Source organism: Syngnathus leptorhynchus, chromosome 16, assembly GCF_054491065.1.
Source record: "Syngnathus leptorhynchus isolate UIUO chromosome 16, UIUO_Slep, whole genome shotgun sequence".
NCBI lineage: Eukaryota > Metazoa > Chordata > Actinopteri > Syngnathiformes > Syngnathidae > Syngnathus > Syngnathus leptorhynchus.
In genome coordinates, this window is record NC_141210.1 from 9,136,899 (window position 1) to 9,158,963 (window position 22,065).

A 22,065-nucleotide genomic window follows, 5' to 3' on the forward strand; every position below is an offset into this window, starting at 1 on the left:
AGCTGCTTGCGGCTCCGCCTCCCTTTCCCTCCCTCGATGTGTGCGTGTGCACGCGCGCGCAGTCGAGTAATGTAAGGAGATATTTTTACTCAAGTATCACGTTCGAGTAATTTATACAAGACCGCAGCCCCCGTGGGGACTAAGCGGTTCAGAAAATGAATGAATGAATGCATGCATGCATGAATGAATGAATGAATGAATGAATGAATGAATGAATGAATGAATGAATGAATGAAGTCATGTCATTTAACGGAGTACAAATGGTTGGTTACTGAATGTTAAGTTTACCCCATACCCCACCACCACACCCACACACAAGCTTTGAAATGCAACAAAGTCCATGTACTTTGCTGCTGTGCTTGAGTAAAATGTTCACGTATGTGTACTTCACTTTATTTATATTTAAGAATGTTTCAAAAACCTCTTTTCCGTGAGTTTGTACTTGTACTTACACCAATATATCACATTCCAAAGACTGTGTATGCGCGCATCTGCATGTTTCCCACACCACCTGCCTCCCCAAAATGGCAACAACAACAAAAGCAGAGACACATTATTAAATAACTGACAAATCAAATGATTACTTTCATAGTGGTCAGGCTCCCTCTGGTGGTATGCAAAAGAATCACTGCCTTGTGCAGTTTAGTTGTATTTAACTATATACAGTTGCATTAAGTCTTAAAAAGGTGTTGACTTCAACTGTTTATTTAGGTACAATTTTCATTTAACTTTTTACCTACAATGCATTTTAATTGAAGCCTTCTTCATCCATAGGGAATATATAGAACATTGTGAATACTGATTTTATTCTTTTAAAACAGGGATGGCCGAGTGGCAGTATCATATACCGATACTTAAAATATCTTAAAAATGAAAATATCTAACATTAAATAAGTCTTCCTTGGCAGTAGTTGGCACTATGCTGTTCAGTTTGACACACTGGCAAATCATGCTAAACATGCATTTTGGTTCATTCACCATTATCTGTGATTGTGTTAAAGAAACTTGATATGGTCAAAGATACAAGAGGTATCAGCACTCTGCATATCATAATCTGTCACGGAAGGAATGGAGTAGGGCGATCAAGTGCAGCTTGGAGCAGGGTTTGTTAGAGGAACACAAAAAACAGACTCGGCAAACTGACATGACTTGACAAAACGATAACACGACTGACTAACCGAAACACACTTGAAAACGACAGGAAACACAAAGACATGAAGACAACAATGATCCGGGGGGGAGGGGGCAGACAGGACTTATATACACGCTAGGTAACAGGAGGCAGGTGAGCATAATCAAACTAATCATGGGCACACAGGAGGGGAGGGGCGAGCACACAGACAGAAACCATGACAACAGACACAGTGGACCGGCTGGGGACGAGACGTGACATAATCAGTGAATCGTCGCGTGTTGTGCAGGATGTCCGTTATTGAGCCAGGAAAGCAAAGGTGTGGATTTAGAGTTGGTTCTTTATTGGCAAGATCTAGGGTTGTTTAATGGCGGCCAATACACATGGCACGGCAGCAGATGAAACAACGACTTCTGTCTCCAGGTCAGCTTGTTTTATACTGTCCAGAAAGGCGGGAACTTGTCACATGACCATTTCGTACCTGAGGCGGGAACTTGTCACATGACCATTTTGTACCTGAGTGTGGGGGGAGGCACCCCCCAGTGTGTGCGTGTTTGTTTGCCTATGTGTGTGCGTGTTCATACAGTTATGTGTGTTGTATTCGTGTTCTGATTGAGCAGTTATGGTTGCATAAAATAATAAAAGAATTGTACATATGAGCATCATACTGTACAGAGATTGTCCACCCTAATCGAACATGTACACATTGCTGTTGCTCCCTCTTCAGAAGCAAGTCTCAAAATCCCTACAAAATAATTTTTTAAACTGTTAGGTTTGTGTGTGCGTCAGTGATCAGCATAATTGAATGTCATTTTATCATCAAAAATTGAAATTAAATAGGCAGCAATAGAACTTTAAACCTCTGCAAAACGACCAACACGAGTAAGCCCAATGTAGCGTTTCAAATAGTCCTTTTGTTTACATGAAGTCCCTCGTCTCTTCGGAAGGAGGCTTGCTCGCTCGCCTGCTCGCTTCCTTGCTCGCTTTCTTTCTTCGGGAGTGGCGTGCAGCGTGACTCCGACCAGCTGTTTCCCGCCTTGAACGCGATCAGCTGCGCACGCACGCACGCACCATAGGGGCGGGGCTAAGAGCGAGGTCGAGAGCCACACGCAACGAGGGAACCCCATCAGCTGGAAGCCGAGTAACATTGCAAGTCCATCTCCCAACGCACGAATTCATCTTTTCACCTCCTTTGGATCGGATTCATAAACGCCGAATCGCATTCGTTTTTTATTATTGTTACCGGCGGATATTGCATTTTGTCGGGGATTTTCTGTCGTTATTTTTGAGGGGAGCAAGGGGACTGGCAGAAGGTGGGGGGGATCAAACCTGGAGAGCCGCGAGCATGGAATATTTCATGGTGCCCACTCAGAAGGTGCCTTCTATGCAACACTTCAGGAAAACGGAGAAAGAAGTCATTGGGGGGTTGTGTAGGTGTGTATCCAGCATGTGTTATTGTCTATTTCTGATCACAACACGCACACGTGCGCGCGCGCGTATGAGGCAACACGCTTCTGTTATTGTGCGCGCACGACCCATCTGCGAGAACTAATTGACGCGGAAATAACTCCCCGGTATTCATATGGGTTTTCACGCGGACGACTATACGCGTTTTCGGCGATCCTCGGCCCGTTCCAGTGAGAAATGTGTCAATTTAGTGGCTAACAAACACCAACCACGTGGTCGCTCAGCAGCACGCCAACCACGCTGCTGCTCGCTCGCTCCGTTTATCCTCCAATTGCTCCTTCACTGGGGTGGTAAAGATGGCCGTGTTCGGTCACTTGTAGCCTGGCCCCGAGTGGTGGTTTGGACTGCGGGTGCTGCTGGTGGTGGTGGTGGTATGGTTGGGCAAGTTGGAGTGGGAAGCGCGGCCATGCTGCTGCTTGTGGATGGATACGAGTGCTGTAACCAACAAGCGGGGTCTGAAGTCTGCTATTCCTGTTCGCGACGTTGTCTTTGCGACTTCTGGAATGGCCTTTTTTTTGGCGGGGGGGGGGGGGGCTGTGGAAGATTTTTTTTTTTAGGAAAGCAGCGGAGTGACTTCGCCTCCACTGCGTCGTGTTCACCGCCTGCCATGCTGCCTGCTGCGCTGCCTGTCGCATTAAAGTAATGGCGGGGGACGAAGAAAAAGTCTACCCGGAGGCACGCTCTTGGGGGCAGGACTACACTGGCCAACGTTTCGAATTTTAATCCGTCCTTACGAAAGTATCTTTCAACAAGCGCGTCAGAGATTTGACACATTAAAGCGTCGAAAGGAGGAATTATAATTAAGGGGGTGTGTTTGTGTGTGACTCCGCAAAGCTGATCGGCGGAGGAGGCGGAAGGATCCGGTGTTGCGTGCTGAGTCCGTCTCGCGTGGGGCACCATGGGAAAAGTAGTTCGTTTTGTAAATTTAAATTAACGGTCCTGTCCTTTACATCTTTTTGCGACATCTTGTTTTTTCCTGGTAGTTAGATGGTCGTCGCGCTCATCACCAGTTGACCTGAGCGGTATTCCAGAAAGCGGTTATGTGAAAACTCTGAGTTATTTACCCCGGAAACGAGGGAAACGCTGAGTTATCCGTTCCAGAAAGAGAGGTAACTTAAACTCTGGGTCGGTTACTGCGGTAACCTACTCTGTGAACATAAACTGCTCGCTGGCAGGTTTACTATAAGAGACCCAGAGTTTCAATCTGTCTCCTCCCACACAAAGAAACCTGTTAAACATGGATTGGCCGTTAGTTCAAAATCCGATCGACATGGAAGCCTTAATAATTCGAAACGCTTTCCGTCGCGAGAGAGTCTTCCGACCCAGATTAGATGTTTCATCATTTCTAGAGGAATATCTTTTCGAGCGCCACTCCTTTCTTTGAACAGTATAATTGATCTCAATAACCTTCGCTGTTAGTGAGATGCCGTGTCTTGTGTGCGGGCATCATGAGTGCGATTCCCACACACTCCGAACAAGCACTAATATCAGATCAACCTTTATGCATAGCATTGTGTTGTTGTTTTTTTGTTTGTTTTGCAAATGGCATTTTCTTCATAATATCGGGGATATAGAGCATTAATTTTTTTCTGTTGGCTGAGCAGAACTCAGCGTTTGTTTTAAATAGTATTTTAATGTGTGTAGGCTAAAGCTTCACATTCTAAATGACTACAATAGGTATAAAACAATTGCATTTGTGTCAAGAATTAATCCACAATCGTAGAATTAACTGAAAGGATGTTGGAAAACCTTTTGTTTGGGGTTTAAATTATTTGGAGTAGCCACAGAATTCTGACCTTATTTAATAGTGTGAGTCCATTTAAGATAATAAAATGAAAATCAAAGTGAGGTGCAATCACAGCCTAGCAAAACATGCCTTACTTTTTTGACTAATGTTTTAATGTTTCATTTTGAGCTGCTTCCAAGTCATTTCTTTCTCCTGTTGAATTGCACCTAAATGAAAATCAGATTTCATTCCTACTTAAATTCATAACTATAGGCTATGCTACGAATCATGTTACATCAATGAAAAAGTATATTCAAACTTGTGCATCGAGCAGCAATTTCCTCCCATAACATCTCTCTTCTTCGCTGCTGCAGCCGTATTAGATTTGCAGCAAAAAATACGTTCGTACTCGCTGTAGGCCTGCATAAGGACCAATAAAGTAAAATAAGGTGATCTGTTTTTCCTCAGTTGTCATGGTGACTCGTGGTATCGGGGCTTGATTGATAATAATGACTTTTTTATAGGAGTTGTGTACACGCTTAACTACAGGTGAACATACTCAGATTTGATTGAACTCCCTCAGATCAGCTTTTCTGGAACCGAATACTCAGAGTCTGCAACATTAAACTGCACACTTTTTTAATCACCACAGATTTATCTTCACAGAGCTGTATTTTTTCAATGCAAATAGTATCTAAGGCAGTATTTTAAAGGCATTAGACTAGTCTGGACTTGGTTTTGTTCCTGATACTTGGCATCTTTTGACCTGTGCAAGTGCATCAATACCAGGTGCCATGTCCTGACTAGCTGTCATTTTCAGGATGTTTGTGAGCCTTGAACACATTTTTGTTTTATTGATATTCATCACTGAGAAAATTTGTTCACAAAGGTAGGTTGTCTTAAACATGCACAAACTTTTAGCAGCCAGGGCTGTTAATTTGGGGTACCCTGGTAGTAGATACTGATAAAATTTGTCCAGACCTACGGAGGCAAATTTGCCCTTTAAATCTGCATGTCTTCGGCTATTGTGGTGTCCATCATTGGCACTAACTCAAGAAACTCTTCAATAACAGTCAATGTCTCATCAACTCCACAAATAAATAAGGCCAGTTGTGCCACGTCTGGGATATCGGTGCTCTTGTCAATTGCAACAGAAAATGCAATAAATGACTTGACTCTCTGTTTCAATTGGCTGTCTACATCTCCTGATAGGTCAGAAATTCTATCGGCTATAGTATTCCTCGTCAGGCTAATATTAGCAAACGTTTGTCGCTTCTCGGGACATTCAAATTTAGCCTCCTTCATCATGCATCGTTTAACAAAGTCACCATCGGAATACAGAATTAATGCTAATGCTATTTCGCTGGCAATCAGGTAACTTGTCGAATGGATGAAAGTTGACTGCTGTTTTCTCAGACCCGCCTGCAATCTGTTGATCTTATCTCAGTTGTCCTTGCAAGGCGTCATATTTTTCGTTGTGAAGAGTCTCGTCGTGGCGTCGAATATTATATTCCTTCAATACACCGAAATTTGTTAAAGTTAAAGTCCCAATGATTGTCACACACATCTGGGTATGGTAAAATTTGTCCTCTGCATTTAAGCCATCACCGTGTGATTTTGATCCATGCCCCGGGGGAGAGGGGAGCTGTGAGTAGCAGTGGTGCCGCGCTCAAGAATCATTTTGGTGATCTAACCCCCCCAATTCCAACACTTAATGCTGAGTGCCAAGCAGGGAGGAAATGGGTCCTATTTTTATAGTCCTTGGTATGACCCAGCCAGGGTGTGAACTCGCAACCTTCCAGTCTCAGGGCAGATACCCTACCACGAGGCCACTGAACTGGTTGCAAACACACCAAGCACAAAAGTCTTCCGTGCTTATCTATAAATAAATAAGACACCCATTTTTCATTGAAAATTCTACACTCCGTATCTACTTTTCTTTGTTTGGATCATGTCATTTTGGCGAATGAGGGTGGAGGGGAGGGGTAGAGACCAGGGTAGAAACAACGTCATAACAAGCAGCATTTGGCATTTCTGCTGTGTTGGGTCTGTCTTCTCTTATCAAAACAATGTTGTCTTCCTGTGTTGTGTCTGTCTTATCAAAACAATGTTATCTTCTACTCCGATCAAAACAGTGTGCACCATTGCGGATAATCCATGAATTGCATATTATTGAAAATATTAATTCCGTGTATTTTATGCATTTCTTTCACTTTTAAAAATGATCAAACGCGGGCCTGATCGAACCTCCTCGCGGGCTGGTTCTGGCCCGCGGTCCGTATGTTTGACATCAGTTTTTTTGTTTGTTTGTTTATTAAGCGTCCACGTGACACGACCAGACGCCTCATCGTTACAAAACATACTGCGCACACATTGGCTTCTTTATTGGGTACACCTGCCCAATCAAAAGCACTCGCTATATGAGAGGATGTCTTTGAGGTTCACAATAGTCGTCTAAATGTAGATTTCACTGATGTGGGAGGTACTTTGGTCATTTGCATGTACGGTACCTTAAAGATTCATCTAAATATTGGACACATTTCAGTCTGATGTGCAATTTTATGCCACTATTAACTACCACGTTTTTTTTTTTAAATGTCATGTCGACGTGTTGGAATACAATACAATGTTTGTTTAGCCGAATACCAGCATACGGTCAACGATCACATCCTCCCTGTGTGTTTGGGCAAAGTATTATTTTTGTGCCAATTGTTGCATCCTCGGGCGGCTCGGTGGAGCACTGGTTAGCACGACCGCCTCACAGTCAGGAGGGTGCGGGTTCGATTCCACCTTTGGCTCTCCCTGTGTGGGGTTTGCATGTTCTCCCCGGCCCCGCGTGGGTTTTCTCTGGGTACTCCGGTTTCCTCACACATCCCAAAACCTGCTTGGTAGACCGATCGAGCACTCCAAATTGTCCCTAGGTGTGAGCGCGAGTTTGAATGGTTGTTCGTCTTTGTGTGCCCCGCAATTTGCTGGCAACCAGTTCAGGGTGTCCCCCACTTACTGCCCGATGACTGCTGGGACAGGCTCCAGCACGCCCACGACCCCTGTGGGGGCAAGCGGTACAGATAATGGATGGATGGATGTTGCATCCACTTGAGCAGGGACGTCATCCACTGCGTCTTGAATATTGGATGGACTATATAGGTCTGGAATTGCCCCGTGTGGGATAAAGAAAGGTATATCTTCTCTTATTCCGAGTATTATTTTCCTTGTGCTCTCAGCCTGGCCAACATTCCTCTGAACCCAGAGACAGCGCGCGACCAGGAGAGGCGAATCCGCCGTGAGATCGCCAACAGCAACGAGCGGCGGCGCATGCAGAGCATCAACGCTGGCTTCCAGTCGCTGAAGACGCTCATCCCGCACAGCGACAGCGAGAAGCTCAGCAAGGTGTCGGCGCGGTTCAAAAAAGACGGGAGTCTTCTGTTTGAAGAGTTTCATTTCCGGGTTGCTCTTCTCAGGCTGCCATCTTGCAGCAAACGGCAGAGTACATTTTCACGCTGGAGCAGGAGAAGACACGACTACTGCAGCAGAACAGCCAACTCAAGCGAATCATACAGGTTAAGCCTTGCAGAACTTTCAAACGTTTAGGCTCCATTAGATTTTGATTCTTGCAATTCCATTTCAGTAAGAAGTAAAAATAGACAAAAAGGCGTGAGTTTTGAGTCCTTTCAAACTTCCGCAAAAATATTTGTAGCCTTCTGTATGAACGAACGGTCGCCGGGGGCCATTGCAGTATGAGACCCGAAGCTGAGGGATGCTGCTGGCCCATGTCATGGATGAATTGATTCAATTGACACATTCTTGCTTTTTTTTCCAATGTTTGATATTCAATTTGACTTTTACCCAATTTAAGTTGCAGCTCGCCGTCTCCCATTTGAAAAGCACTTGCTTGGAGTCTGACAAGCGTGTACCTCGGCAGGAGTTGAGCGGTTCCTCCCCAAAGAGGAGGCGTGTGGAGGAGAAGGACGAAGGCATCGGGTCGCCGGACATCCTGGAGGAGGAGAAGACGGAGGAGCTGCGGCGAGAGATGATTGAACTGAGGCAGCAGCTGGAGAGGGAACGCTCCGTCAGGATGATGCTGGAAGAGCAGGTGCCTGGGAAGTGCTGGCTGGCTAGCTGTTTCACTTTCACTGCCATTCTCACACATGCTCTCACTCTGCTAAATATCGTTCTGTGTGCTTGTGCCAGTTGCGCTCATTGGACGCAGAGTTGTACTCGGAGAAACTGAACAGCCTTGTGTGTGTGCAGCAACACAAGCAGCTGGAGAAGGACCTTACACCTGCCCACAGCCCACAGGTACACACGCGCACATGCACACACACACACGGACACACAGCATCTACCATGCACTCATGATCCATGGCAACACATGTATCCTACAAAAAAGATTTGTCTGTTTGTGTGTGAGGCGGGCAATGTGGGAAATGTAATTCAGCACAAAAGGATTCTCCGCTTTGTGTTCCGTCCGTGGCCAGCACGAGTTCTGTTCCCCTTTTCATGTTTGATCAAGGTCATTGTTTACTCAAAATGACACACACATTGTTGAGCAATCACATGCCAGAACGCTTCCGTCGGTGTTGCCGTTTTTGTCGTCCGTGGAATCCCAATTTGCTGACGCGGCGTGGTCCTCTCTGTCAGGTGATCGGCCCTCCTGCGTCCACGCACCACGCCACGGTCATCGTCCCCGCGCCCGTCCCCCCACAGTCCCATCATGTCACTGTGGTAACTGTGGGCCCGACGTCCGTCATCAACACCGTGTCCACGTCCCGACAGAACCTGGACACCATCGTTCAGGTAAGAGCTTCTGGAATCTTCTGAGAAAAAAGACGAGGTTGATCACAGACGATGAAAGGAACGAGCGAGGAAGAGAACCAGAATACAGGTTTCATTCTCAAATGTGTCTGTTCCCTTTCTGTCCACAGGCCATCCAGCACATTGAGGGCACCCAAGACAAGGGCAGTGGGTGCGAAGAGGAACAACGGAGGGTGGTCATCGTCAGTTCGAGCCGCGTCCTCACCGACGGCAACGAGCCAGACGACTGCTCACTGCCCTAAGTTCCTGGCACGTGCTCACGCACACACGCACAGACTTTGGCCAGGGCTTTTTCAGCACACTGCTACGGTGTGGCCCCATTCTGTACGACAAGGCCCCTTGCTCCTATCTGGTCGCTTATTAGTGCAGCTACTTGACTTGACTGATGGATACTCTCGCACTGAATGTTGCTCTTCCAGGCAATGCTTTTTTTGTTGTTGCTTCCCATTCGCCGCTGAAACAAAATCCCCCAGACTAGGGACCAACTAGGCAAAATAAAATTTCGAGAAGAAATTAATTCATTAAAAATATATACACTGAAAGATTTTTTTTCTTAAATCGTACAACAATAACAATATGGATCACGGGCAGAATATCCGACTGCTTTCCATGACTTTTTCCTTTAGCATGAGTTCAACTTTACAGCAGAGAGAAGAATCTGCGGGGGCGGTTGCCCTCCTTCAATTTTTTGCCAAATTTGAAGACCAGTTTCAGCCAATGAAATCAGCACGGGCTTTACTTGCCCACTTTCCTGGGGGCTTCTCAAAGTGATTGTATCCAGAGGGATCGAGTGCGCTTAGCGGTTTTTCATGTCTGCGTGTTGCCATTTTCACTGGGCTGGCTTCCCGGTACACCCCAACTGCCCGTTACCGTTTTTTACACTTTTTTTTTTGGAGGCTGATTAGGTTCCATCACATCCCGGCCGCTGGAAGACAAATTACAATGGCGTGCACACTCAATTGCATTTGCCTTCTGTGCAGAGCCTTTACTCCCGCCTAAAGACTCCAATTTCAAGCCATGAGGTGCACATGCTCGCATTCTCGATGGCTGCAATTTCAGATTGTCCGGTACCGCAATAGGTCCAGAAGATTGTCACTCGAGTGCGCCGTGTGGCACGGCCCGCTCCGAAAGCATTCCACAAGGTGTGAACGCTGGCATCGTTCCCGCCGGATGGCGCGGTCGTCGTTCTCTGGCTGCAAATGGCACTCGGATCCTGCTGCTGGACGTCTTTGCGTTATTTGATGCCCTCTCATAGATGGAAAGAAAACACATTTGGAAAATTGTAAGCATTTTTTCGCCAATATGTACTTTTTAAAAAAATGGTTGTTGCTCTTGTTTCATTAGCACTTAGGCGAACAATGCCAGAGCATGGACCTGACAAACTCTCCTGTGCTGTCTTTTGTTTGTTTTTCTATCCTTTGGCCCTCGTGCATTGTCATTGAAGAAGCCACTTTGTTTTTGTAAAAGAAACGTTTTGGCCGATAATAGAGGCTTGTGCCTTTGTAAAGACAGAATAATAAAGTTTTTACTTTTTTTTTTTTTAAGATCTGATTGTATACTTTGCTCAAGTGCTATACAACAACATTCTCTGCAGCTCTGTTGATCTGAGTACAGTTTTGTACACAAAAGCTGGAGTGGTTGCATTTTCATTTGTCATTGTGAAAGTCATAATGTAAAACGAAGGATTATCGAACGCGGCTTGGCTTCAAAACTCAAGTGAACCAGATTTTGTCATGAAACATAAACGTGAGTGCTTTTTACAAGTTCATGTGAAATCAAAACAACAAAACAATAGAACTTGAACGTTTTGCCCCAAAAGGAAGAAGGGAAACACTTCAGTGCTTTTACTGTTTTTTAGTTCTTTTCCAGCAAGAGAGTTTGCGTAAATTAAACTTCAGTGGAACTTCAAAAGAAAAGTGGAAAGGAAATAAACGCTAATATGAGAAAAATAAATACATAGCTACAATAACCCTGAGTGGCACATGTGGGGCTCTCTTTTGTGCCTGCAGTGACGCCCCCACACACACACACACACACTCACGCAGCTGTTAGCAATCTCCAGGCCCCGCCCCTTGGGCCCGCCTGCCCTCTAACCTTCCCTCCTTGGTGCATATATAGACCATGCGGGCCTATGAGAGGTCTCCTGGCCGCCACCATGAAGGGTCGCATGGTCTCCATCTGCTGCTTCGTCTCGCTGCTGCTGCTATTGCAGGCCATTGCAGGTAAGGGCTCCGAACATCAACAAACTTCTTCGTAGCAGTGCGCACACATGTGAAGGCAATGTGCTGGACAGTGCTCGTTCCATCTCGAAACTCCCAATTCCATTTTTCTCTTACGTGGGCCAGATTGAATTTCTAAACACGTTTAGAGGCAGACTGCAGCCACTCTTGCCGAATGCATGCATGTCCGGCCCATACCCTTGCTCGTCCTTGGGATGGCGTTGAGCTCCCCGGCAGCCCGGCCGTCGCCAGGGCCTTTTTATTCCAGGCGGCCGTCAGGTGTCTAAGATTGGCAGGCCCCCTGAAACCCAACACTGCGGTCTCTCCGCTCCTCCCACCCTGGCCTACACACAGCTGCTGTCACTCTGCACTGTCACAATCCAGCCCACAGCCTTGTTGGGACATGCACTCTCCAGGCGGGAGGGGCCGTGTCCGCCTCTGGCTTTGCCATGCAGGTGTCTGCAAGCTCAATGTCGAACTCCAGCATCGAAGCATTAGCGAGATTGCTCGGGACGATCGGACACATTGCCAATGTGGCTGCTGATGGACGATGCACTTGATGTACTCAGACGCAGTGCCATCGGCGATTTCCTTTTCTCCTTGTTCCGTTGACGCCATCCTTCCGCCGCTCTAATGAGCAGCACTGGCACGGTGATAGAATAGAATGCCTTTATTTTCATCGTACAGCAGTTATACAACGAAATTGATGTCACGATTGGAAAATTGAGGCCCGTTCAGGCCAGGAAGCAGAAAATGAAACTGTGCCACCATTGGGACATCCCCACCGCCGCGCCGGAAGGCTGAGAGGCATTGACTAGCCGCTCCAGGTTTCTCCTTGCTTTGTGGCTTGAGTCACCGTCAATGAATTTCACAATGAGTGGCAGAGAGATTCATAAAAGAAAGGCTTGTCACTTTCGGAGGTTTTGTGGCCATGGGAATAGAAAACGTAGAATTAAGAGCAAGTGGCTGTCTCCTGGTTGTCCACATGCTTAAAATAGGAAGTCCCACCTACTCCAACGTGTGTCCGCCTTTAGACCCATTGTGGGGCTATTTGTGGGGGCGCACCAGCTCCGCCAACACAGCCACCTGTTACTGTCCCAGCGTGGCCGAGAGAGACTCACGTGTCCTTGTAAAAACAACATGCAGCCTGCTAAGTAAGGCTCACGATATTGCAAAGGGACAGATGACGGCCAATGGACTGAGTACGGTCTTGGGCCGGCTCTTGTCCAGGCCCGTTTTCAAATGTGACGAGGCATAATATCTTGGAATGACGTGCAGGACAAACAGTACCTCACAAAATATTGCAGTTTTTGTGACAAAAAATGACAAACAAGCTTAATTTCTGGGTGATGTTGTGGACGTGGCAGCGATGGCGACAGCATTTGTCTCCATGCGCCACATGCGTGCCGCTGCCTGTGTGGGTGGGACTGTTTTTGTCTTTTTTTGGATGAAACCCTGTGAATGTGGTTGAATTCTCAGTCTCTGGTCCAGTGGCCAAAAAAACCTGCAAGTTGCTCCTGGCGGTCACTCTAATTGAACTTACCTTCAGCACTGTAAACTAGGGCTGGGAAGATTCACCGATATGCATCGGAAAATCAATACGACCTGTAAGATGGAGTTGCATCGTATCTTATTGCACCATCCATCCATCCATCTTCTTCCGCTTTTCCGGGGTCGAGTCGCGGGGGCAGCAGCTTTTAGGAGGGACTCCCAGACTTCATTCTCCCCAGCCACTTCATCCACCTCATCCCGGGGGATCCCAAGGCGTTCCCAGGCCAGCTGAGAGACAGTCTCTCAAGCGCGTCCCGGGTCGTCCCGGGGTCTCCTACCGATGGGACATGCCCGGAACACCTCCCCAGGGAGGTGTCCAGGAGGCATCCTGATGAGATGCCCGAGCCACCTCATCTGGCTCCTCTCCACATCGAGGAGCAGCGGCTCTACTCCGAGTCTCTCCCGGATGACCGAGCTTCTCACCTTATCTCTAAGGGAGAGCCAGGACACTCTGCGGAGGAAACTCATTTCAGCCGCTCGTATCCTGGATCTCGTTCTTTCGGTCACGACCCATAGCTCGTGACCATAGGTGACGGCAGGAGCATAGATCGACCGGTAAATTGAGAGCTTTGCCTTTTGGCTCAGCTCTCTCTTCACCACGACAGACCGGTACAGAGTCCGCATTACTGCCGACACTGCACCGATCCGCCTGTCGATCTCTCACTCCATCCTGCCCTCACTCGTGAACAAGACCCCAAGATATTTGAACTCCTCCACTTGGGGCAGGATCTCATCCCCGATCCGGAGAGGGCATTCCGCCCTTTTCCGACCGAGGACCATGGACTCGGATTTGGAGGTACTGGCCCTCATTCCGATCGCGTCACACTCGGCTGCGAACCGCTCCAGTGAGAGCTGGAGATCACGGCCTGAAGAAGCCAACAGCACCACGTCATCTGCAAAAAGCAGAGACGCGATGCTGAGGTCCCCAAACTGGACACCCTCAACGCCTCGGCTGCTCCAAGAAATTCTGTCCATAAAAATTAGGAACAGAATCGTTGACAAAGGGCAGCCTTGGCGAAGTCCAACCCTCACTGGGAAAGAATCCGACTTACTGCCGGAAATGCAGACCAAACTCTGGCATTGGTGATACAGGGACTGAACCGCCCTTATCAGTTGGCCTGGGACCCCATACTCCCAAAGCACCCTCCACAGAACCTCCCGAGGGACACGGTCGAACGCCTTCTCCAAGTCCACAAAACACATGTGGACTGGTTGGGTGAACTCCCATGCACCCTCGAGGATCCTGCCGAGGGTGTAGAGCTGGTCCACTGTTCCACGGCCAGGACAAAAGCCATACTACTCCTCCTGAGTCCGAGATTTGACCTCCCGACAGATCCACCTCTCCAGCACCCCTGAATAGACCTTGCCAGGGAGGCTGAGGAGTGAGATTCCCCTGTAATTGGAACACCCCCTTCGTCAAGAGGGGAACCACCACCCCAGTCTGCCAATCCAGAGGCACCGTCCCCGATGTCCACGCAATGCTGTAGAGGCGTGTCAGCCATGACACCCCAACAACATCCAGAGCCTTTAAGAACTCCGGGCGGATCTCATCCACCCCTGGGGCTCTGCCACCGAGGAGTTTTTAACTACCTCAGTGACTTCGACCCCAGAGATTGGAGAGGCCGCCTCAGAGTCTCCAGGCCCTGCTTCCACAATGGAAGGCATGTCGGTGGAATTTAGGAGGTCTTCGAAGTATTCTCCCCACCGGCTCACGACGTCCCGAGTCGAGGTCAGCAGCACGCCATCTCCACTGTAAACAGTGTTGACTGTGCACTGCTTCCCCCTCCTGAGACGCCGGATTGTGGACCAGAATTTCCTCGAAGCCGTCCGGAAGTCATTCTCCTTGGCTTCGCCAAACTCCTCCCACGCCCGGGTTTTTGCCTCAGCAACCGCCGAAGCCGCGTTCCGCTTGGCCATCCGGTACCTGTCAACTGCCTCCGGAGTCCCGCAGGCCAAAACGGCCCAATAGGACTCCTTCTTCAGCTTGACGGCATCCCTTACCGCCGGTGTCCACCAGCAGGTTCGAGGATTGCCGCCATGACAGGCACCGACGACCTTACGGCCACAGCTCCGGTCGCCTGCCTCAACAATGGAGGCGCGGAACATGGTCCACTCGGACTCAATGTCTCCCACCTCCCCCGGGACGTGGGAAAAGCTCTGCCAGACATTCCCAGCAGAACCTCACAGACCGTTTGGGTCTGCCAGGTTGGACCGGCATCTTCCCCCACCATCGGAGCCAACCCACCACCAGGTGGTGATCAGTTGACACCTCCGCCCCTCTCTTCATCCGAGTGTCCAAAACATGCGGCCGCAAATCTGTTGACACGACTACAAAGTTGATCATTGAACCGCAGCCTAGAGTGTCCTGGTGCCGAGTGCACACATGGACACCCTTATGCTTGAACATGGTGTTCATTATAGAAATCCGTGTCGAGCACAGAAGTCCAACAATAGAACACTGCGCACGTTCAGATCGTGGGTGCCGTTCCTCCCAATCACGCCCTTCCAGGTCTCACTGTCATTGCCCACGTGAGCATTGAAGTCACCCAGTAGAACGATGGAGTCCCCAGAAGAAGCGCTCTCCCGCACTTCCTCCAAGGACTCCAAGAAGGGTGGGTACTCTGAGCTGCCATTTGGTGCATAAACACAAACAACAGTCAGAACCCGTCGCCCCCACCCGAAGGCGGAGGGAGGCTAACCCCTCGCTCACCGGGGTTAACCCCAATGTGCAGGTGCCCAGCCCGGGGGAAATAAGTATGCCCACACCTGCTTGACGCCTCTCACCGTGGGCAACTCCAGAGTGGAAGAGAGTCCAGCCCCTCTCGAGAGGGCTTGTACCAGAGCCCAAACTATGTGTGGAGGCAAGTCTCCACTATGTCTAGTCGGAACTTTTCTGCCTCACACACTAGCTCGGGCTCCTTTCCAGCCAGAGAGGTGACATTCCATGTCCCTAGAGCCAGCCTCTGCAGCCGGGGATCGGACCGCCAAGGTCCCTGCCTTTGGCTGCCGCTCAGCTCACTATACACCCGACCCCTTTGGCCCCTCCTACAGGTGGTGAGCCCATGGGAAGGGGGACCCACATTTTATTTTCGGGCTATGCCCGGCCGGGCCCCATGGGCGAAGGCCCGGCTACCAGGTGCTCGCCTTTGACCCCCACCTCCAGGCCTGGCTCCAGATGGGGGTCCCGGTGATCCGCGTCCGGGCGAGGGAAAACGAAGTCCATTTTTGGTTTTTCTTCGTAAGGGGCTTGGGTGAGCCGTGCTTTGTCTGGCCCCACACCTAGGACCCTCTTGCCATGGGTGACCCTACCAGGGGCATGAAGCCCCAGACAACATGGCTCCTAGGATCATAGGGGCACGCAAACCCCTCCACCACGATAAGGTGACGACTAATGGAGACTCACGCACTGGATCGCATTGTTTTAAAATTAAATTTTACTGTATCGCGGAAGAATGGAGAATCGTATCGCAGCTTATCATTGGCAATTCCATGAATCGTGAATGCATCGAATCGTTGGCAGTGTATCGAGCTGTGTATCGTATCGCTTTGATGGTGAAGATTCCTGGCGTACTTATTCGTCACTCTTGTTTATTCATTGTTTGTGCCTTCTTGTTTTTACTTTTTGTGTTGTTTTTTTGGATGTTTTGTTATATGTTATCTATGTTATATTGTCACCGTGGGATAGTGGGTAACGCAATTTCGATCTCTTTGTGTGTCTTGGCATGTGAAGTGACAATAAAGCTGACTGACTTTGAAAAACTCTTCCCCACCGCATAAGAATTAAATCATAGATAAAAAAGATTTTAAAAATGTCATTTCTTAAGGTACTTGTTAAATAGCAATGTTGCCATATTCAACAATAACGTTTTCCCAATATGTTCGCCCTAATATGAATCCAATTTTGTATTTGGTGTAGAGTTGCAAATCAAGTCCCATAACTGTTTTTATTTATGCGTGTTTGACTTCCTGTTCCAATTTTATGGGGCAGTGCCCCAATTATGCTGATTGTTTGATGACATTAGTATCACCGATTGTTATTTCCTGTCTTGTAGTGTTGATTTTGGTGCAGTACAATATTGGAGAGTGCTACATTCTTCTTAGCAAAAACTTGGGGCGAGGATGAAAAAATGGCAACTCCATTCATTTTACACTGGCACACGTCTTTGATTTCTGAATTTTACTTGGTACTCCATCTAAATACTCCATTGGTGCTCCATATAAGGTTGTACGTACAAATAGAAAGGCCACATGTTGAATATCAATGTCATTATGTTCCATATTTATTTCGCATAACGTGACGTCAACGTGGCTCGACTCGTGCATTCCATCCGGTTATGCCGATGCCTGCCTGCCGGATGGATGGTTCTGCTCGCACAAAATCGCCACGCTCGTCTTCCTAACTAGACATAGCGTGTGTATGGGTATGTATAGCACTAAGGTTTGCCTGCTAAAACCAGCGCATGCAAGGGCCGTCACTCCGCCAAAGTCCGAAAAGTGTGTGATTGGCGGCTAAATATGAGCAAAGACAGATTGTGGCACTTTTTTCTTTGCCCATTGTCACACCAAACGAGTGTCTGTTTTTTAGGAGGTTGCCTGATGTACTAATAGCTGTGAGCGAAGTCATCTGAGAGCTTCTAAAGTGGACGTGACATCGCCATTTGATTTCCTCGCTCTCGCTCGATGAGGGACAGCCGGATGATAGCAACTGCGTGCAAAATTTTGTAAAGCTGATGCCACTTTGGATTGGATCATTTGACAACAGTGATGCGAGCTTGGAATGTGGGTGCGACCTTCCTGTGTGGACTTGGCAGCTCTCCCTGTGCTGACGTGTCTTTCCCAGTTTTCTATAAATTGTGTGAACACGTATTTGGGTGTATCTGCCTTCACTCTGCAAGCCAGCGGTTGACCTTGTGGCTGGGATGGGCACCGATGTTGCCGTCCTCGGTGATACCGCCCACGTTGAAAGGAGGAATGCCTTCTTAGAGTGCTGAAAACTCGCAAGCACTGTCATCTCCTTCCCTCCAAAAGTATTCGAACCGTGAGGTCCATTCTTCGATCATTGCCAAACATTCTTTGGCCATTACGGATGTAGATTTGACATGGACGGGCAGGAGGTCTGCAATCCAGTTTACAGTTGCAGGCTTGCACCATGTATGTATCGATCGGTCAGGACGTTCATGTTTTGCCTATGGGTGTGAAACAAGAAATTGTGTGGTCTATGTGGAAATAATCGAGAAAATATTGATGTTCTCAACAAACAGCCATTGCCTTGACTTGGGTGCCGTGTATCGTTTCCCCATTTGCGAAGCCTAAGTTGACACGTTTGTTCCTCTCGACAGAAGAAGAAGACCTCACGTCCATGCTCAGAGACAGGTCTCACATCGAGGAGACTCTGCAATTTGCTACCGAGGAAAAAGCAGCAGACTATGCAGGTGAGTTGGCCCAAACGTAGCAGATCCAGCAGATGGTGCCGGCGAACTTGCGCTTAAGCACTGAGGTCCAATACTGGCCTCCCTCCAATATAATGAGCTCTGTTGCTAACAGAAACTGCAGCACCTACTGGGGCAAGTGAGTCTCACATGGCATGGTAGTCTTCAAGATTTTGCTCTGCTTTGTCAAGTGCAACTTGTAGCCAACATTTGATAGACTGCCGTCATCTGCTTTCCCCACCTGAATGATTGCAAATGCATCCCTTGCGTCTTGTTCCTCCAGCGGCTGTGCAGAGGTTGCGCAAGATCTACCACTCCTCCATCAAGCCCATGGAGCAGGCCTACAAGTACAACGAGCTGAGGCAGCACGAGATCTCAGGTAGTGCCCGCTACGACGGCCTTGAGGACATCTGTCTTCTTGGTGCGTCGTGTTGTGCCGGTCCGCTTTGTTGGGGTTGTGACTGACTGAAACACATTTTTTACACCACATGAGCTCTTTGTTCTGGGGTGGGGAATCTGCGGCGCCACTGAGAGCATTTGGTCGGGCACACGGTCCCACCCTAAAAACGCATTCAACCTATGAAGGGAGAAACACTGGTGACGTAGAAACCAGAATTGTCGTTCATGGAAAAGTTTTCCCTACTCCCGCTTGATCAAGTTTCCCGTTAGGTTTGTGCATCTTTTGGTTCATTACCTTCCATTTAAAAGCTCTCCCCTTTGAAATGACTTTTCCGCTCTGTCCATTGCCGTTTTGCACCTAAGCCACCAAATCACGTTTTTTTCAAGCGTCATGAAAAGCCACATTGCAGTCAGGATCTCATATCCCACCCATTCATAGTCTTCCTCCTTCACCGTGCTCTCCTCACTCTCCTCGACCCCCCCCCCCCCCCCAACAGCCTACCCTGGACGAACCCTGGGGGACACAGCCACAGGTGGGTGCGGCTGGGGCTTAGCTGCGCATGGCACTGCCTCAAGTGCTCAGCCCCTTCCCGGCCCACCCCTCCCCTCCCTCATTGGCCTTCACATCGCTGGCCACAACATTGGCTGCACAGCACATAGCTCTCCTTCTGGATCCTGTCGACTCGTGCAAGTATACGTAAAGTTGTGGCCAGCGTCAAAGGGAGAAAAAAACAATGCTCGCTGTTATGGCGTCAAACGCGTGGGGGTTGCAGCATGTGCACTTGTGGCTTGGGCAAACCTCGAATGGCTTTGGGTGACAGGACTGAAATGGTCTTGCTCCGTTTTGATGGGGCCAAAAGGGCTCAAGTTGCTCACACGCAACATCGCGCGGCCAATCGCAGGTTTCTTGCTTTTGTGACACTCCTTTGAATGATGCTTTTACGTGTTAGTCTTGATGCTCGAATGGTTTGTCCTTGGCCGGCCTGTATGTGAGCCCTCTTTGCTCTCGTGCGGGGATCTGTGACAGTGGATCTGGCCAATTCTGAAAATAAAATAGAACCGCAGAGCAAGTGTCCTGAAATTAGCAAAAAGAATGAAAGCCACAAACGCTCTATATCAAAAGGACATTTGTTACATTTTTACACGTACAGAACAAACTCTGGCAAAATACCCCCCTGTATTTCGATCATCAAATCCGATTTTTAAAATATGAAAGGACTGGCAAATGTGTTGTGACCACTGGCACATCACCGTATCGCCAACTGTCCGACCCCCCCAACCAGCTAGCTGTCATGGTACCAAGACTCACCCACAAGAAGCAGCCAAACTGCGGAAAAGTACAAAAAGAAAGAGTAAGAAGCAAAGCTAAAAGTTAGCTCATTTAGTTGGATTGTGCCCAATGACTCGGAAGATGCCTTCTCCAAACGCGAGTGCTTGCTTCTCTATTTGTGTTTTGCTTCCTAATTGCATCACGAGCATAGCAACCGGGATGCATTAGCATCTTTCTTTCCCCTTGTCCCACAGATGGCGAAATCACATCGAAGCCCATGGTTCTGTTCCTGGGACCCTGGAGTGTGGGAAAGTCTTCTATGATTAACTACCTCCTGGGCTTGAACGACAGCCCCTACCAGCTGTACACAGGTTGCACGCCGAGCATTCGCTCATTTGGTGCCATCGATGTGAGTGGTTTTCATGATCGGAATTCTATCAGGAGCTGAGCCCACCACCTCCGAGTTCACCGTCATCACGCACGGCGAAAAGATCCGCTCGGTGGAGGGCATCGTGATGGCAGCGGACAGCTCTCGCTCCTTCTCCCCGCTGGAGAAATTTGGGCAAAACTTCCTGGAAAAATTGATTGGGATCGAAATGCCCCACAAACTGCTGGAGCGCGTGACTTTTGTCGACACGCCAGGAATCATCGAGAACCGCAAGCAGCAGGAGAGAGGTGAGGTCCCGTTTGGCGGCATGGCGCAGTAAGTAGCGGCATGGCGCGGCAAATGGCAGCATGGCGTGGCAGCGAACGGCGGGTAGTTCAGTTGAGTGGTGGCCTTCCGCGCAGGCTACCCCTTCAACGACGTCTGCCAGTGGTTCATCGACCGCGCCGATCTGATCTTTGTGGTCTTCGACCCCACCAAGCTGGACGTGGGTCTGGAACTGGAGATGCTCTTCCGCCAGCTGAAGGGGCGCGAGTCGCAGATTCGCATCATCCTCAACAAGGCTGACAACCTGGCCACCCAGGACCTGATGCGAGTGTACGGAGCACTGTTCTGGAGTTTAGCGCCACTCATCAACGTGACGGAGCCGCCCCGGGTCTATGTCAGCTCTTTCTGGCCCTACGACTACGCCGCCGACACCAGTCGCGAGCTCTTCAAGCGGGAGGAGATCTCCCTGCTGGAGGATCTCAACCAAGTGATTGAAAATCGCATGGAGAACAAGATCGCTTTCATCCGCCAGCACGGCATCCGGGTTCGCATCCACGGGCTCTTGGTGGACCGCTACGTCCAGACCTTCAAGGAGAAGATGAGCTTCTTCAGCGACCCAGAACTTGTCTTTAAGGAGATCGTTGACGACCCGGACAAGTTCTACATCTTCAAATCCATCCTGGCCAAGACCAACGTCAGCAAGTTTGATCTGCCGAACCGCGACGCCTACCGTGACTTCTTTGGCATCAATGCCATTGCCGGCTTCAAACCCTTGTCGGCCCAGTGCTCCTACATTGGGGGCTGCCTGCTGGAGAGGATCGAGAAGGCCATCACCAACGAGTTGCCTGCTCTATTGAGCAGCATCAACAAGCAGCCCGGCCTGTCTTCCTGTGAGGCCACTGGCTGTGGGGAGAGGCCCAAAAATCGTTACCGCAAGAATTGACATTAAGCACTACGCAGAGGGAGGGAGCACATGGGAGGTCAAGAAAAAGACAGGGCTCTGATGTAGGGCCAACCCTAATTCAGAAGACTTGCAATCACCTGAGAATGGATAGCAGAGCTTTATTTTCCTCCCCAGAGAGGCATTTTAGGGACAGGGGATGAGGCAAGATAGTGGGAGGGGTGGCTCATTGTCTGAACAAGGCAGCTTGCAAAGGAGTTGAAAAATGGAACCATCTGCAAGTCTTGGGGGAGGGGGTGACTCACTTGTATGTGAATAAAACAGGAAGTAGAAAGAGGTGTTGTCAGTTTGTCCTGTAAGATCCTGGTGGGGATGTGTGTGTGCGTGTGTGTGTGTGTGTGTGTGTGTGTGTGTGTGTGTGTGTGTGTGTGTGTGTGTGTGTGTGTGTGTGTGTGTGTGTGTGTGTGTGTGTGTGTGTGTGAGAGAGAGAGAGAGAGAGAGTGT

General features: G+C 48.9%; 2 protein-coding genes across 9 annotated transcripts; both read left to right on the forward strand.

The window, feature by feature from the left end:
• Nucleotides 1–2,222: 2,222 nt before the first annotated feature.
• On the forward strand, nt 2,223–11,063 carry tfap4 (transcription factor AP-4 (activating enhancer binding protein 4)). Of its 6 annotated transcripts, none has more exons than XM_085934728.1 (7): nt 2,223–2,566; nt 7,550–7,715; nt 7,787–7,885; nt 8,248–8,418; nt 8,577–8,624; nt 8,967–9,122; nt 9,251–11,063. In XM_085934728.1, the coding sequence occupies exons 1-7, from the start codon at nt 2,478–2,480 to the stop codon at nt 9,380–9,382; spliced, it is 861 nt and encodes a 286-aa protein (XP_085790854.1). In that variant the 5' UTR covers nt 2,223–2,477; the 3' UTR covers nt 9,383–11,063. The 6 variants fall into 6 exon arrangements, with proteins under 6 accessions (XP_085790854.1, XP_085790852.1, XP_085790855.1 ...); XM_085934726.1 differs by having other exon boundaries at nt 2,226–2,566; nt 8,517–8,624; nt 9,251–11,058; XM_085934729.1 differs by lacking the exon at nt 2,223–2,566 and adding an exon at nt 3,322–3,708 and having other exon boundaries at nt 8,517–8,624; nt 9,251–11,055.
• Nucleotides 11,064–11,256: 193 nt separating this feature from the next.
• On the forward strand, nt 11,257–22,065 carry srlb (sarcalumenin b). 3 transcript variants are annotated; one of them, XM_085934040.1, is made up of 7 exons: nt 11,257–11,362; nt 18,250–18,342; nt 18,623–18,718; nt 19,236–19,271; nt 20,263–20,379; nt 20,450–20,683; nt 20,798–22,065. In XM_085934040.1, exons 1-7 carry the CDS (start codon nt 11,272–11,274, stop codon nt 21,601–21,603), a joined length of 1,473 nt encoding a protein of 490 aa, XP_085790166.1. In that variant the 5' UTR covers nt 11,257–11,271; the 3' UTR covers nt 21,604–22,065. The 3 variants fall into 3 exon arrangements, with proteins under 3 accessions (XP_085790166.1, XP_085790164.1, XP_085790165.1); XM_085934039.1 differs by lacking the exon at nt 11,257–11,362 and adding an exon at nt 17,943–18,061; XM_085934038.1 differs by lacking the exon at nt 19,236–19,271 and having other exon boundaries at nt 11,285–11,362.